At 41.1% G+C, this 15,172-nt stretch overlaps 1 protein-coding gene across 1 annotated transcript in view; it reads right to left on the bottom strand.

The window, feature by feature from the left end:
• LOC133369393 (neural-cadherin-like) overlaps positions 1-15,172 on the bottom strand; it is a 103,522-nt gene that overhangs the window by 52,833 nt on the left and 35,517 nt on the right. Inside the window, exons 6-11 of the mRNA XM_061594667.1 lie at positions 13,715-13,964; positions 12,255-12,397; positions 5,176-5,348; positions 4,529-4,697; positions 2,947-3,117; positions 1,257-1,429 (exon numbers count right to left, since the gene is read on the bottom strand). Coding sequence (XP_061450651.1) covers positions 1,257-1,429; positions 2,947-3,117; positions 4,529-4,697; positions 5,176-5,348; positions 12,255-12,397; positions 13,715-13,964 — 1,079 coding nt within the window. The remainder of the gene's footprint in view (positions 1-1,256; positions 1,430-2,946; positions 3,118-4,528; positions 4,698-5,175; positions 5,349-12,254; positions 12,398-13,714; positions 13,965-15,172) is intronic.

Raw genomic sequence — 15,172 nt, 5'->3', positions numbered from 1 at the left:
TTTGCTATTTCCAATCCGCTTGTAATAGCTACCGAAATTTTTAATGCTGTTGGTGTACTGATGATCTCTTGGGTTTTCTATTTAAATTTAAATTAGGCAGATCATCGCCTGTCAGTTTTGCATCTTGCCTCAGGTTACTGTGGTGCTGACCAAAGATGTTAAATGCAATTGTTATCACCTCATTGAGACAGAACTTCAAAGGAATACACATTGCAGCACTTCAGAGCAAAGCTGTTGATGTTAATAATGATGTCAAATTAGCCACGGATTTGTTTTTTAAAAAAACTGGTGTCACTGACAGTTGCAAGCATTAGTCAAACCCAATCCGCAGACATACAGGATTAACGGATTCTGACAGAACTCAGTAACAAATCTGAAAATGCCAAAATTCACCCCCATTTCTAATTACTGTTGGCTAAAAGAAAATGCCAGTGACAAAATACTTATATGGTTAAAACAAGAACGCAATGCAGCATTGACTCCATCCCTTGCCATTTTGATATGATGGATGCAGATGTGTATCAACAGGAGATAAGCAACTTCTGTTACATCACCCCTTAAAAACCATAGCCTTCATTTATAGAAAAAGTGAAAGTGTCACACTCCTATGATAGCGGAGAAAAGACTGAAAACACACCACCATTGTCTGTTTAGAGCTCACAAACACCCTGGAGCTTCTTGCAGTTAGGATCTTGTCCTTCCAAAACTTTTCCGGCAACCATCAAACATATATTGCCCACTAATTCCTCCCACAAAAGAATAAACATTTTGCGTGCATGCACACACACACACACAAAAAAAAACCCATTCAAGTTCTGCAAGTCTTAAAAATGTATGTCAATGTGGTGACAATCTGTGCAATTTTATTCTGTTCACAAAATTTCCTGAGATGTCTAGTTGCAGAATGTCAGAAAGTTTTACACTAAGGAAAACTTTCAAAATGACTCCATCCCTGTCTCCTGGATGTGACCTGTCAAAATTAGTTCTTGTTTCTTTTTCCACCAAACAAAGAACAAGCGTTATTAGTCTGACATGACAGCTGTGAATGACTTTATGCTTACAGTAATAATTCATTCAAGAGGAAAATGCCCTCAACAGATGTACAACAATCAGAGTGACACTAATTTATACACAGAGAGAAACAGGGCTTTAAAGCCGCATGCTTCTCTGCTTGGCATTTTGCTGTATCTACCAGCTACATCCACCATCAGTTGATTGACATCTGGCCTACAAACCAAAGGCAGCTTGCACCATACCTGTAGTAAGGGTTGGTTGACGTAGACCCAGCCTGTTGTGGGATTGACCTGGAAGTATTTCATTTTTCCACTGGCTGCAGAATACGTAATTGAAGCATTTGAACCATAGTCCTCATCGTGAGCGACGACACGAAGAAAGCTTGTCCCAACATTCGTGTCTTCTCTCAGGAAATCTAGGAACATGGATTTGTCGCAAGTTATTAACTCAATGGAGCAGCGTAACCCAACAGATACCATCTTAACATGAGATCCATTCCGCACAACATTGGAAAGGGACCTTTAGTATAGCGGCACCTACCCATTGGAATTCCCTCCCCTTAAATATTAGACAGGCATCATCTCTGTTATCTTTTCGGCACCAACTGAAGACCTTCCTCTTTCAACAAGCCTTTTAAGTAGAGACCTTATCCCAGTCTGCATCTGTGCTGGAATTGCTTTTTAATATGTTTTTAAACCTTTTCTTTTTTTTTAAAAAAAGAGATGTTTTTAAAGCTTTCTAAAAATGTTTTTAAATATGTTTTATTTTAATGTATTTTAAAGCCTGTTTTTACGATGTTTTAAAGTGTTTTTAGTGCTTTTGTTTGCTGCCCTGGGCTCCTACTGGGAGGAAGGGCAGGTTATCAATCAAATAATGAATGAATGATCCAGTATGTAACACAATGTAACACAACAAAAAGTTCTCAGAACTCTCACAGCTTACAGGCAACACTCTGCACGTTCTGTTCTCCATCCGAGGCTGGTGCAATGATGATGCCACAATCTCTTGGGTAAGAGATTGGGAAAGGGGTCAGGGAATCATACTCCCTCTAAAGAGCCCCACCATTCTCATGTATGAATTCTCCACCTCTTTTCGCCTGGCAGCCTTGTACACTCACTTCACTGGCTTCAAATCCTGGTTAAGACGGACGCCTTGGCTAGTGTTAAGTACAGTTACAGCAGGAGCGGGGAACCATCTGCCTGGGGGCCAGAATTTGGCCTGGGAGGCCAAATTGGGCAAACCACACCCACCCTCCCTGCACCTGACATTGGTAAGGGAGGAGCTGAAAGGGGCTTTGCAAGCAGGTAACAACAGGGCAGGGCAGAAAGGGGCTTTGATCCAGGAAGGGACTTGCATTGAAAGAGCTGCCAAAATGAAAAGCTTTTTCCTTCATTTTAGCAATGCCATGCTGCCTGCAAGGTGCCTTGAAGTCCCAACTTTGGGACTTCAAAGCATCAAATCACCTAACATCACCATGACATCCGGTGACTGAAAGGTGGGCAGGGCCAATCCTAATAAAGAGCTGGCCTGTGGAGCCAAAAAAGTCTCCCACCCTCCGAGTTACAGCCTGCACAGCTTTAATCCCTTAGCTATGGTTAACAGATGGGGAGAGGGAAGTCATGGCAAGGAGGGGAGAGAATGGGTGAAGGAGATTTCACCATTATCTGGCCCACTCCTGATATCTTAGCTGTGGATCAGTACTGGTTCAGTACAAGGCAGCTTTCTATATCTCCTATATGTGCTTATCCTAATTTAAGTCTAAAGATCTCAATAATAAAATAATAATAATAATAAAAATCAAACAAAAGGGAAGATTCAGCAATAAGAAGAAAAAAATAAGGAAAATCAAACCAGAAACACACAAAAAAAACTTAGACCTCAGATAAGCTCATGCTCAGGGAACAGAAACGCTATCCAGTGATTCGCAATTACATTCATAATGGGTGTTTTCAAATCTGGGGCTGTTATCGTTTACATCCAAGACCACCACGTTGATCTGACAGATCCCTATGAGTGGCTCCGTAGCCTGGTCCGTTGCTGTCACAGTAACAGGATGCTCTCTCTGCTTTTCTCGGTCCAATATCTGGAGTGTTGTCAAAATCCCTGGAAATAAGCCCACAAGCAGAAATAATTTAATACAGAGTGTGTCACCAGGATGTGGGAAGGAGGGTTCATTGTATGCTATTTTCTCTTGCAGTTGCAGATACTGAGCGCTGGAGGATGTATGAGAACAGAACCAAAACTAACCCACAACCATCCATTTCAGTTTCTCCATTTCTCCTTTTTCCCAGTCATTATTATGATGATGATTTATTAGATTTATATCCTGTCCTTCCTCCCAGTAGGAGCCCAAGGCCTATTTTTTACCAAAAACTCTTCAAAATTTGTCAGCATTTTAGTACAGGCATACCCCTCTTAATGTCGCTTCACTTAACGTCGCCTCGCTATAACGTACACGCTCCATATGCCTGTATTTCTCCAGAAACGCAGCGCAGCAGCAGAGGCTTTAACGCGTGGGGGTGGAAATAGATGCGATCGCGCCACCGCAAATCAGCTGGGAGGCGCAATCGCGATCAGCCGGGAGGCACGGCAGCGCAGCAGCAGAGGCTTTAGCATGGGGCTTTGAGGCTCCGCATGAAGGAGAGGTAAAAAAAGTTTTAAAAGGTAGTGCTTCACTTTAAGGACATTTTCGGTTTACGTACTCGCTCTGGTCCCATTGAGTACGTTAATGTGAGGTATTACTGTATGTATTTCTCCTAACATACACATTTTTGTTTGCAATTCTGCCAAATATACACATTTTTTCCAATCAGTTTTCCCCAATATAATACTTTTTTTTTTGCTATTTCACTAATGTATGCATTTTTACGTACATTTTTCCTGAATATTATTTGGTTAGAGAACTGCATCACAAAATTCAGAGAAGTGCAAATTTTGAAGGACAGATGCGTAGCTGCATTTCGGTTCGCCTATTGTTTCAGGAAGGGTGAATTCAGTAGGTTTGCATTAAAATGTGAACTAAACTAAATTTCCCCCCCATCCTTATCTACAACCCGTCAGTAAAACACTGAGCTACAGTCTCAGTAAGACACTCACCTGAAACTTAGCAGTAATTATTATTTGCAGGGAAATAGGAAATTACTGCATGGCAAATATGACTGTCAGTCAATAAGTGACAGTCCTTAACAAAAATTCCAAAATCCACAATTGGGTAACGCCTTTCTTATGACCAACCACCCTCAATTTAAAGATAGTGAGTAAATATAAACTACAACATCAAACTGTATTCTCTCTCTCTCTCTCCCAACCATCCTCTGCTTTGCTTAACATCTATCCTGATGAAGAGTTCTGGAGAACTCAAAAACTTGCTCATTGTTTTGTAACATTTTGGTTGGTCCTAATAAAGGTATTACCTGAGGATTTTGAGCTTGAATTCATTATCATTGAGGGTCCATGCACCTGGCACTCCTCCATCGACACTAGCTCCAATAAAGCCATAACAGAATAAATTTACCTTTGTCAGGGTGAATATTAAAAGCAGGGAGAGTCCCATCTCTCTGCAACAAGCCATATTTCACTCTGCCATTGGCCCCTTCATCTGCATCTGTTGCCTCTACTTGTAAAACAAAAGTTCCCGCTGGCTGGTTCTCTAGCACAGAGGCATGTTCACGATAATGCTGACACTAGCAAAAAAATTATAATACAGAACATGCTTAAATACAATTTGACAAATAATGCAACTCACCAAAATACAGGACATTACCAATCACTCAACTAATGATGGTCAAACTACACATGATCTTAAGTGAACAGTTCAGTCCTTGAGTGCAGAGTCATTGTTTGTTTCCACGAACTGCCAGTGCAGCGTGCCCTGATCTGGATTAGGATCCAAGCATGGGAGAACTTTAGCCCTTTGAAATGCATGGGACCTTTCTTTTGCAATGCAAATAGCAGGCACGGGGGGGAGGCCGATCCACATTGGGACCACCACAGAGAGTTAAAAAAAACCTCTGCCTGTGTCCCCCCATAGCAAGTTCATAAAGTCTAAAGGAACTCTCAGCTCATCTCCCTTGCCTGCCCCTCAATGTACACTATTACGCTGAAAGAGCAATTTACAGTTGCACTCCAAGTATTGGACATGATACAAGGCAGCCTATTTACCTTCTGAAATACAGGTTTGTTATTATTGACATCATCGACATGCACAGAAACCAGAGCAGTGCTTGCAAGGGAGCGAGGCCCACCAGAGGCATTGTCATCTGTAGCTGTGACATTAAGTATATACTCTGGACCCTGCAGTTTAGGAAGTGGGCTTGAACGAAGACGAATTAATCCTGTAAAAGATTTTAAAGAGAGGATGTTTTGGAATTATGAGATTTTAGAGATGGAAGGTTCTTTAGAGGTCTAACCCCCGATCCATGATGGAATCTTGCAACTACAGAATCCTTGACAGATGGGCATCCTGAAAACCTCCAGCAAAAAAGAGCCAACCACTTCCTGAGATGGCCTGTTCAACAGCTCTTACCATAAAGAAGTGTCTCCTAATGTTTAGCCATAATCTGCTTCCTTGCCATTTTCAGCTATTCATTCTAATCCTACCCTCTAGAGCAACAGAGATAGTAACCAGCTAACTTGTTCCACCAGCACAATGATGTCTTCTTGTGCAACAAAACTTTGCCCCTGTTCTTCTCCCCACATGCCCCCAAAATTTGTTCCGGGGTTCCCTCAACCTTCCAGAGCAGATTTGGGCAGGTGCAGAGTGTGCACAGGGGGAGGAAAGGGGGAAGTTGCACTGAGCAAGCAGGAATATTGCGTTGTGCAAGCAGAAATCCTAGCACTGGTGGGACAAGTTAGTTAGTTCCTGCCCAGGCTATTTCAAAATATGTGGAATGCCTTCTGCTGTTACAACTACCAATGAAGTCAGAGAGTACTGGACTTGCAACAAGCAGACTAGGGTACAAATCTGCCACGAAGCTCCATGAGAGACTTTGGGTCAGTCAATCTATCTCACAGAGTGGTTGTGGGAAACCACGTACTGAGCTCCTTGGTTGAAGGATAAAAATATAATACAAAATCACTTCCAGACCCTTTTTTTAAACCAGTTTGCCAAATGTCTGAATTAAAAAAAACACAGCAACTTCATGCTACACCTAAATTCCAGATGATACCTATATCAGAGAATCCAGCAGATTTATGTAACATACCTCTAACAACACCAAACTGGAGGGAGGGGAATCACATGCTTGAATGCACTCCTAAATCAAAGTACCTCCTTGCACACATTCTAGCTGGACCCTCTTCTTGAAATGCTAGCTTTCTATGTGCAGGGAGGTTTAATTTATATTATAGATTTATTTATTGACAGATCAACAGATGTTGCTGTAAGAATAAGAAAAAAACCAAAAGATCTGCTGCCACCACATTTATCCCCTTCCACCAAACAAGGCAAACTCCTTCCAAACTATCCCATTTCAGGTAGAGAGGCACCATCTGGATGAGACTGTGGTTCAGAGATGGTTTATCCCAGACCTGCAGCAATTTTTTAGTATACTGTATTTACAGTGCATCCTGACATTCTGACATTCTTCAAGCAGCAAAGCTGATAAGCTCTCTGAGGAGCCTCTGTTCCATGGGGGCCCGGGCCACTGCAACATTATGGGTCAAATTTGTGCTAGCAAATATATTAAAAGGTTGATTTGAAAAGCAAACCAGACTTCAGCTATTTGAAAAGCTACAGTGGGCAGATGTCTTGCACTAACACCAACCCATCATGTCTACTATTTATCTAATGTAATAAAAGTATCATTTGCAAATGGACCGTTGTTGAGATGACAAGCGCCACTCACTTCGCTTGCAAGTGCCAGGCCTTTGATTTTGCTGCTTGTATTTTGACATGTATCTCAGCTTCACCTTGGCATTTCAGGATATCAAACACATTTTCATTGACAGTGCTATATCAAAATAAAACTGCCCAAGGAGACAGCATAAATGGAGGAGGGGGTCAACCAAGAAGGGAGATACCAAGTCAAATCAATGCAGAATACCTCTCACTGGAAAAGGAGAAAAATGCTGCTATCATCTCCGTAAAAGTTAGAAAACTAAAGATGACAACCAAGAAAACTGTCCAGTAGAGGAAATGTTACTCTCTTGCAAACAGAATTGCTGCATTGTCATGTCATTTTAAGGACAAACAGATTTATTGTGGCTTAAGCTTTCATAGGTTAAAACCCATTCCCACTTCATGCAATTTTTCACCAGTTCAGGTTATCTGTAATAAGGGATGGAAGGATCTCTGTTTCGGTTCTCTCAGTTTCTCATTTTTCCAGGTCTTCACATTTTCTGTAGCAATTTGTTTGTTTTTTAAAAAAAATCCTTATGGAAATTCTGTAGCATTTTAGTGTGAATTTCCCATAATAAACATATTTTTGTATGCAGTGTTGACTAAAGTTTTTGCAAACTATTTTTCCTAACATAATGCAATTTTGTTTGTTACTTTTCACTCATATATTCATTTTTATGCACACTTTCCCCTAACACATGCATTTTTGCTGTGTTGCAAAATTTGGATAATTGTGAATTTTGAAGGATGGCATGTTTCAGTTCTCATGTTTCAGAAAGTTCAATTCAACTTTAAATGCAAACAGCATCGAATTTCTCCCCATCCATATTTGTGATACACATTTATAGACTTATTTTACAGACCAATAATGAGCTGAGGATTAATTCAGCATCAGCCCATTTGTGAGGAAACATCGGCAGGACATTTAAAAAATGTCCTGGATTGGGTTTGGAACAAATCAGTCTTCAAGGCAGTACCACACTGAGGCCCCACCCAAAGCAGGACACAGTTGGAGGAACTTATAAGAATTGCTCTGTTGAGGTTTGGGGCATGAGTTACTGCTGCAGCATTCACAGAAGTATACATGGGTGGGAATGCAAGAAGGGATCCATTTCTGTTCTGCCCCATATTCATCACATGCAGCGCTGCTTCCATTCTGCTGCAAACCAGCTTCTGACAAAAATGATGTTATTTGTCTTGCTGCCTGCATGGCAAAATTTTATGTAATTAGTGATGTTATCCTTACGTTACTCCACACCATTTATGTCAATGTAAAGGAAATAAAATGCAACGGGGGTGATGTAATCAATTACGTATTGTTTGCAGACTGAAGCCAACAACTATAAATATTTATTGTATTCAGTGGATTGATTTCCATTCTGGACACGTGAAGGTCGGCAATTTCCATTCCCATTTCCATTTTTATTGGAGTTCTCTGACATCTCTAATACAAGGACATGGGGGCCACTGAAAAGTCAGTTCCCAGTATCCTTGAATGCGCTGTGGATGGGCACTGTAATATCAAAGGAACGTTGGAAATCATGGTAATGACATTTCCCATGGTTGCCGGTGTTGCAGGATCAGACCCAGCTTCTGAAAGGGTCAGGATCTAGTTTGAGATGGATTCGGGGGGGATGTTCACTGACTCAAAAGCTAGTGTATGAATTTCACATCCCCAATTCCGGGTTTTGCCCCATCGTCAATTCTATTGCCCAGAACAGCCTTTCCCAACCGGTGTGCCTCCAGATGTTGTTGGACCACAACTCCCATCAGCCTCAGCCATTGGCAATGCTGGCTGAGGCTGATGGGAGTTGTGGTCCAACAACATCTGGAGGCACACCGGTTGGGAAAGGCTGGCCTAGAACAACAACTACAACTCCCATTAGTCCCAGCCACCATGGTGAGCATGTGGAGGGCACCAGACTGGGGAAGGCTGTCCTAGAAAACTATGATGTTGAGATGCCAAATCTGTCAGCACAGAAGCAATATACAAGTTTCTCAGTGGTAGAACTGGAGTGGTTAAATGACTTAAACATCAGTGGAATAGTTTGCATCGCTGGCAATGTAGCCTTAACACTGGTGGTATTATGAGGCCACTAAGTATTAGTGACATAAAGCAAGCCATAAAGGGGTGTAGAAAGTTGCAATCTATACAGGATGGGAGTCAATTCCTTGTATCATCATTTGATGGCATCTGTTTCCAGCTTCTGAAATATATTCAGATCTGGAGCATTAATATTGCAAAAGCACTAGTTGCAAGGAAATTAATTTTTCATGATAAGCAAACCCCTAAGACATATTACAAGAGAAGGACATATCTATGGCATCTTATTTACTTGTTATTAGCTTCCTGACTCAGGAGAGCACATAAAGCCAGAGCAAAGAGTTTGATTGGAGTTATATTAGGCAAAGTCATCACAATTAGTTGAAGTTAAAACTACCGCTTACTTATTTCTGGTTCAAAATACTGTTTTGTTTTTATTAGCCCAGAAGGGCTGAAGTCAAAGCAATTCCAAATATTTAAAATTTGTATGTCAGATATTAGGAGTTGTGTTCAATGTTCAGTCTTATTCAGAATGGAACCACTGAAATTGATGGACATGACTAACTTAGGTACGTTAATTTCAGGATATTCTCTGAGAAGGGATGGGGGAGAAATTCGATTCAGTTCACATTTAAAGTCAGATTTATCAAATTTGCACTTTCTAAAACAATATGAGAACTGAAACACAGCCATCCTTCAAAATACGCACTTATCAGAATTTTGAGATAGAGTTCTCCAACCAATGTTTACAAAAATGCATATATTAGGGGAAAGTGTGCACAAAATGAGTATATTGGTGAAAATAACATATAAAATTTACTATATTAGGAGAAATTGCTTTGCTTTGCTATGGACAAACTTTCAATCCTGTGCCTTTGCTTTAAGGTGAAACTGACCGGCTTGTGCCTTTGCTTTGCTAGGCTAAAATTGACAAGCCTGTGTGCTTGCTTTCCATTACACAGATCTCTTGCTTTCTCCCAGGGCTGGGGAGGGAAGGATCCAATATGATTCAGAGGAGGAGAAGGAGGAGGAGAGGGGTGCCAGGTTAGGCACCCTTTCAAGCCCCTGTTGAAGCAGCCCCCACCATCTATGAGTGGATGTAGGAACCTATCCCTATACTTTCCATGTCATTCCTACCTCTGGTACCAAAGTTTCTGTTAAAGAAGTAATGTCCAGGAACTCATCTACTTTGTTAACTGAGGTATTACTGTAATTACCAGCCCCCTCCATTTATAGATTTATAAGTATACAGTAGATTGTGACTGACTAATTTACACTGTTCTATCTAGATTATATTTTCTCAGAAGTAGTTTCAACGGTGCTTACTTGGCAAGTCCATGTCCTTCGGACTGAAGCCTCAGGTTGAAGGTGGAGAATGTGTTTGGTCTGGGTTTTCAAATGAACAGACCTAATTCATTGGTCCTGCAATTACATTGGACTGGAACACAGCTACAAATTGGATTATGTACTTCTTCAAATTTTCTGATGCAGCTTTGATTTAAAAGAATGTGCACAAATGTGTGTATTTCAGGGGGAAATGCACTGAAGAGCATACGGAAAATGTGTATTTGAAGGTAAGAATGTGAATAAATTGTGCTAAAGGCATACAATTTAAATGCAAATTTTTCATGCAAAAACAGAATGGGACACACTTATGACTGAGCCCATGTGAAACTGACAAAGAATAGAAGAAATGGGCTGAGAAGGCTGCTGAGAAAGCACAGTATCCCATTGAAATTGTATGTAATTTGTTCCCACCCACCCCTGAGCATTGCTATTGTCTTTAAGAACAGGCACAATATGCTGCATCCTTAAGCACTCTGACTTGGAATTAACTTGCCAGTGAAATCAGCAACATTTTCAAGTAAAGGCAATAGCTAGGAGTGTGCAAAATTACCATATCTTTTACAGCCTGGGAGGTTTTCACTAAGCATTTTCTCAAGAGCAGAGGAAAAGATACAACAGAATAGCTTGATTGCTTAATATGCAATGGTGTTTGCCTCCCTGTTGAAATGGGCAATATAACTCAAAAGTGTTCCCACAGGAGAGTTTCTGAAGACAAAAACTGCTGAAGAGAAGGATGTAGGTATGGAATACTGTCAAGAGAAGCGTGTCCATCTAGGATACTAACTGTCATGGTCTGCTGAGACGTAAACAGCATAGTGAGACCATGGCAAATACTGTTGGGAAGCTGGGAAATACTGTTACGGGCTCACCCCACCTCTGAGGGGTGAAAAGCTCTAAGAGGTTACTGGAGGCTTATTGGTGTCTTGTAATAATGGCATTTATTTACAAATATACAGGTTAAGTGTAGGTGAGGGCGCAGACTAAACACTCCAACAAAGTTCACTGCTTGCACATCAGCTCTCTACAGCAGCAGTCAGCACCCCAAAGTATGGTCAGTTTACAAATTCCAAACTCAGCTCTCTGTGTCACTGGATCATTAGTTTCCATCTGACTCAAACAACAGTCTCCACTGTTCTTTTCAAACATAGGCAGCTTTCTTCCCCCTCATTCCTCCACCAACTAGAGGGTGGGAAACCAGATCAAGAATTGGCAGACTTCAGGCTCCTCAGGTCTACTTTATTTTTTTCTGAGAACCCCAAGATCTACCCACCAGAACCAGGTGTAAATGACATAGAGATAGAATTAAAAGAACAGAGTGCTTGCAGAGCTGTGAAATTGGCTTTCTGTACCAGAACTGAACTGAGTTCACAGTTGTTTGACACAAAAGTCTACCCTATATGAGCTGTCTTCATTCCAGCAGCCCGAGGTGGGGAAAATCACTTGGTTGTTGCACTTGTTAAATAACTGGGGTTCAGCAAATTAGCCAGAGATCTGCCAGTAGATCCCAATCTACCTGCTGCCCATCCCTGAGCCTGATGAGCCATGTCCTTTGATCATCACCTAGCCTTCTTAGCTCCCATAGAAACACTTCACTGAAAAAACACAGCTACCAATACTCTCTTTTGTCCAGTCAAGGCTCTAACCAGATATTGCCTTCTAGAGCAATGGTGGGGAGTGTGCTCCTGATTCTTTCCTTTGAAGTTCTATCACCTGATGTTACAGCGACACCAGGTGACTGACAGGCCAAAGTGGACCACAAGGGTGGGGAAGTTTGGAGCCTGGATCACTGGCCAACAGAATCCAAGAAAGGAGCAGGCAAACAGACAGGAATGGGTAAGATCCAGGGTCAGTAGGACTAGCCTCAAAGAAAGAAGTAACAGAAGAGACACGGTGAGCAGAGAAAATGAGAAACAAGGAAACAAAAGATATGGATCTCAGGGCTTAGCATAACTAGGAGCCACACATCTAACTAGGAGCCACAGATCTAAGATGCAGAAATTACACAATTACCTGTCTGAGGGTCGATAATAAAGTTCCCCTTTTGATTCCCTCCAGTAATACTGTAAGAGACGCCATCTCCATCAGGGTCTATAGCATGAACTGTGGCTATCAGCGTGTTGGGACCTGCATCCTCAGAAACGAAACTCCTATAGCTGACAAACACATAATGTTAAGTGTGGTTACCGGAAATAGGATAAAGGGAATCCAAACTTGAGAGTTAAATGAAGTAGAAAGATATTACCAAAAGACAGCACAACTGCCTCCCTGTTCAACAGTAAGAAAACAAGGGTAGGGAATCTGTGGCCCTTCAGATTAGGGATCAGAGAGAAATTTGATTCAGTTTGCATTTAAAGCCAAATTTATCAAATTTGCATTTTCTGAAACAATATGAGAACCAAAACAGCCATCCTTCGAAATTCGCACTTACCTGAATCTTGCAATGCAGTTGGCCAACCAAGCAATGTTTACAAAAATGCTTATGTTAGGGGAAAGTGTGCCTAAAAATGAATATATACACAAACATGAAAATAACATGTAAAAATGCATTACATTAGTAGAAACTGCAAAAATATGTACATTAGTCAAAACTGCATATAAAATGTGTTTATTGGGAGACATTTGCATTAAAATGCTGGTGAATTTTTATGAGGACTTTTTTTAAAAAAAATTACAAATTGCTACAGAAATGTGGAGAACTGATTTAAGACTGGAAAAATGAGAAACTGGGGAAAGCAAAACTGAAAGATCCTTCCATCCCTACTCTAGATGTTGCTGAATGCTAGCTTCTCTCATCCCCAGCCAGCATGGCCAATGGTCAGGGATGATAAAAGCTGGAGTCCAGCAATATCTGGAGGGCCACATCCCTGACATCAAACTGCTATAACATGACATCCTGCTAGTATGGATCCTATGCTTATATTTAATAACTCCCTTGGTAGTCACAGGTGACCAAGAATTCCAGGAAAGCAAGTAAGGGGGCTAGCAGAGGCCAGAAACACAGGCTGCTGGCCTCTTAGTAGGGCTAGTAAGACAACCAAAGTTATTTACAAGACTGATGTATTGGGGGGGAGGTTAAAAAAATCCTCATGAAAATTCTCCAGAATTTTAGTGCTAATTTCTCCAACCCAAACATATTTTCATAGGCAGTTTTGACTCATGTACACATATTTGGAAGCAATCCCTCCTAATGGAATACACCTTTAAATGTTATTTTCACTTATATCTTCACTTCTATGCACACTTTCCCCTAACATACACATTTTTTTAAACATTGGTTGGTGATCTGCATTGCAAAATGTGCGCATTTCAAAGGATGGCTGGTTCTCATATTGTTTTGGAAAGTGCAAATTTGATGGATTTCACTTGAAATGTGAACCGAATCCAATTTCTTGCCCATCCCTACATAGTGGTACCAAAAATAAATCAAACAATATTGGAAACCTTAATGAAATCCAACAACATGTATTTACATTGTTTGTGAAAACCTGGGAACTTCATCATTGACGTTTGAGAGACGGATCCTGATGGTTGCCATCCCAGTTCTCGGTGGTTCTCCTTTATCTACAGCCATAATGGCAAACTCATACAGATGGTTAGGCCTCTCGTAATCCAACTCTGTTGCTGGGAAGATGGTGCCATGAGCAGAAGTGCTGAACTCTGAGCTCAAAGTGTAATACAGTATTTCTGCATTTTCTTCAGAATCACAATCACTGGCTGACACTGTTGGGACAGAGGGGGTGGGAAAGACCAATCAGGATTTTTAGCTTCCTGCAAAGTTCTATTCAATTATTTTTAAAAACCTGCCGGTTCAAGAGCAAAATTTAGGCTTTCTCGTGTTGGCTCAAGCTCTGCAAATTCTGGAAACTGGAAGCTAAGGCTGATGTCTTTAACCAGATGTGCCCCATGGTCAGCAGTGTAACAGACTGAGCTTGCTTACAACGTAACCTCCATGTAACCGTGCTTTTCCTTGGTCTTCCAGGCCCAAATCCAGATGGGAAAAATGGAATGCCTGGGACCAGCAAAGATGCCCATCTTTGCCCTGGTCATGTATTGCCTTATTAAACATCTGAGCCAACGTTAGGGATGGGATCTGTTGGCTGGTGCTGGCTTGAAAGCATTCTGTCAACCTAACAGGCTGGTATTGATTTGAGTTCGTTCTTTGCTGCTAGCTGATGCTTGCACCAATCCATTTTTTTTCTTCACAAAAATGTTGATACAGTAGGGCCCCACTCATACAGCGGGTTATGTTCTGGAACCCCGCTGTAAAGCGAAAACCGCTGTAAAGCGGAACTCATTTAATAGAATGGCGTATGATGCCTGAAAACCGCCATAAAAGTGGAACAAGCGCCGTATGAGTGGGGCTTTAGTCTAATTGCGTCAAATTGAGACCGCTGTATTAGCGAATCGCTGTAAAGCAAAGAGCTGTAAAGCGGGGCCCTACTGTATTAATAGATATTTTGAAAGAAAATACCGATAAATGAAAAGAAATATCGATAAAGTTATCGTTCTTAATATCAATATTTTAGAGGTTGGGTGTTGTTGTTTTTTTAAAAAAATTAAAATAGCGACAGAAAACTGCTACATAAAAATCCAATCCACAACGATAGAGAATAAACGGATTAATGGAAAATTCAGTACCAAATCTCAATTGGGTGGAATTCTAGCACATCCCTAGCCAACATATGCTGTTTTTATAAGCTACAAAATTCTGAGGCTTATAATAGCAGAACCTTGTTTTTGCTACTCGCATTAACAACAGGAGCACTCCTGTGTTCTTATAAGAGAGTAAGCAAATTGCATGAGATGATAAAAGCAGCCATCAAAAGATGCGAGAAAACGCTTTCCTCCCAAAAGAAAGGAGGCTTCATTCAGACACTTGCCACATCCACAGCAGTATTTTTCTCCCTATGAAAGTGTGAGATGATGCC

Source organism: Rhineura floridana, chromosome 13, assembly GCF_030035675.1.
Source record: "Rhineura floridana isolate rRhiFlo1 chromosome 13, rRhiFlo1.hap2, whole genome shotgun sequence".
Classification (NCBI taxonomy): Eukaryota; Metazoa; Chordata; class Lepidosauria; order Squamata; family Rhineuridae; genus Rhineura; species Rhineura floridana.
The sequence above is the reverse complement of the archived record's forward strand: the minus strand, read 5'-3'. Positions and strand labels throughout refer to the sequence as shown.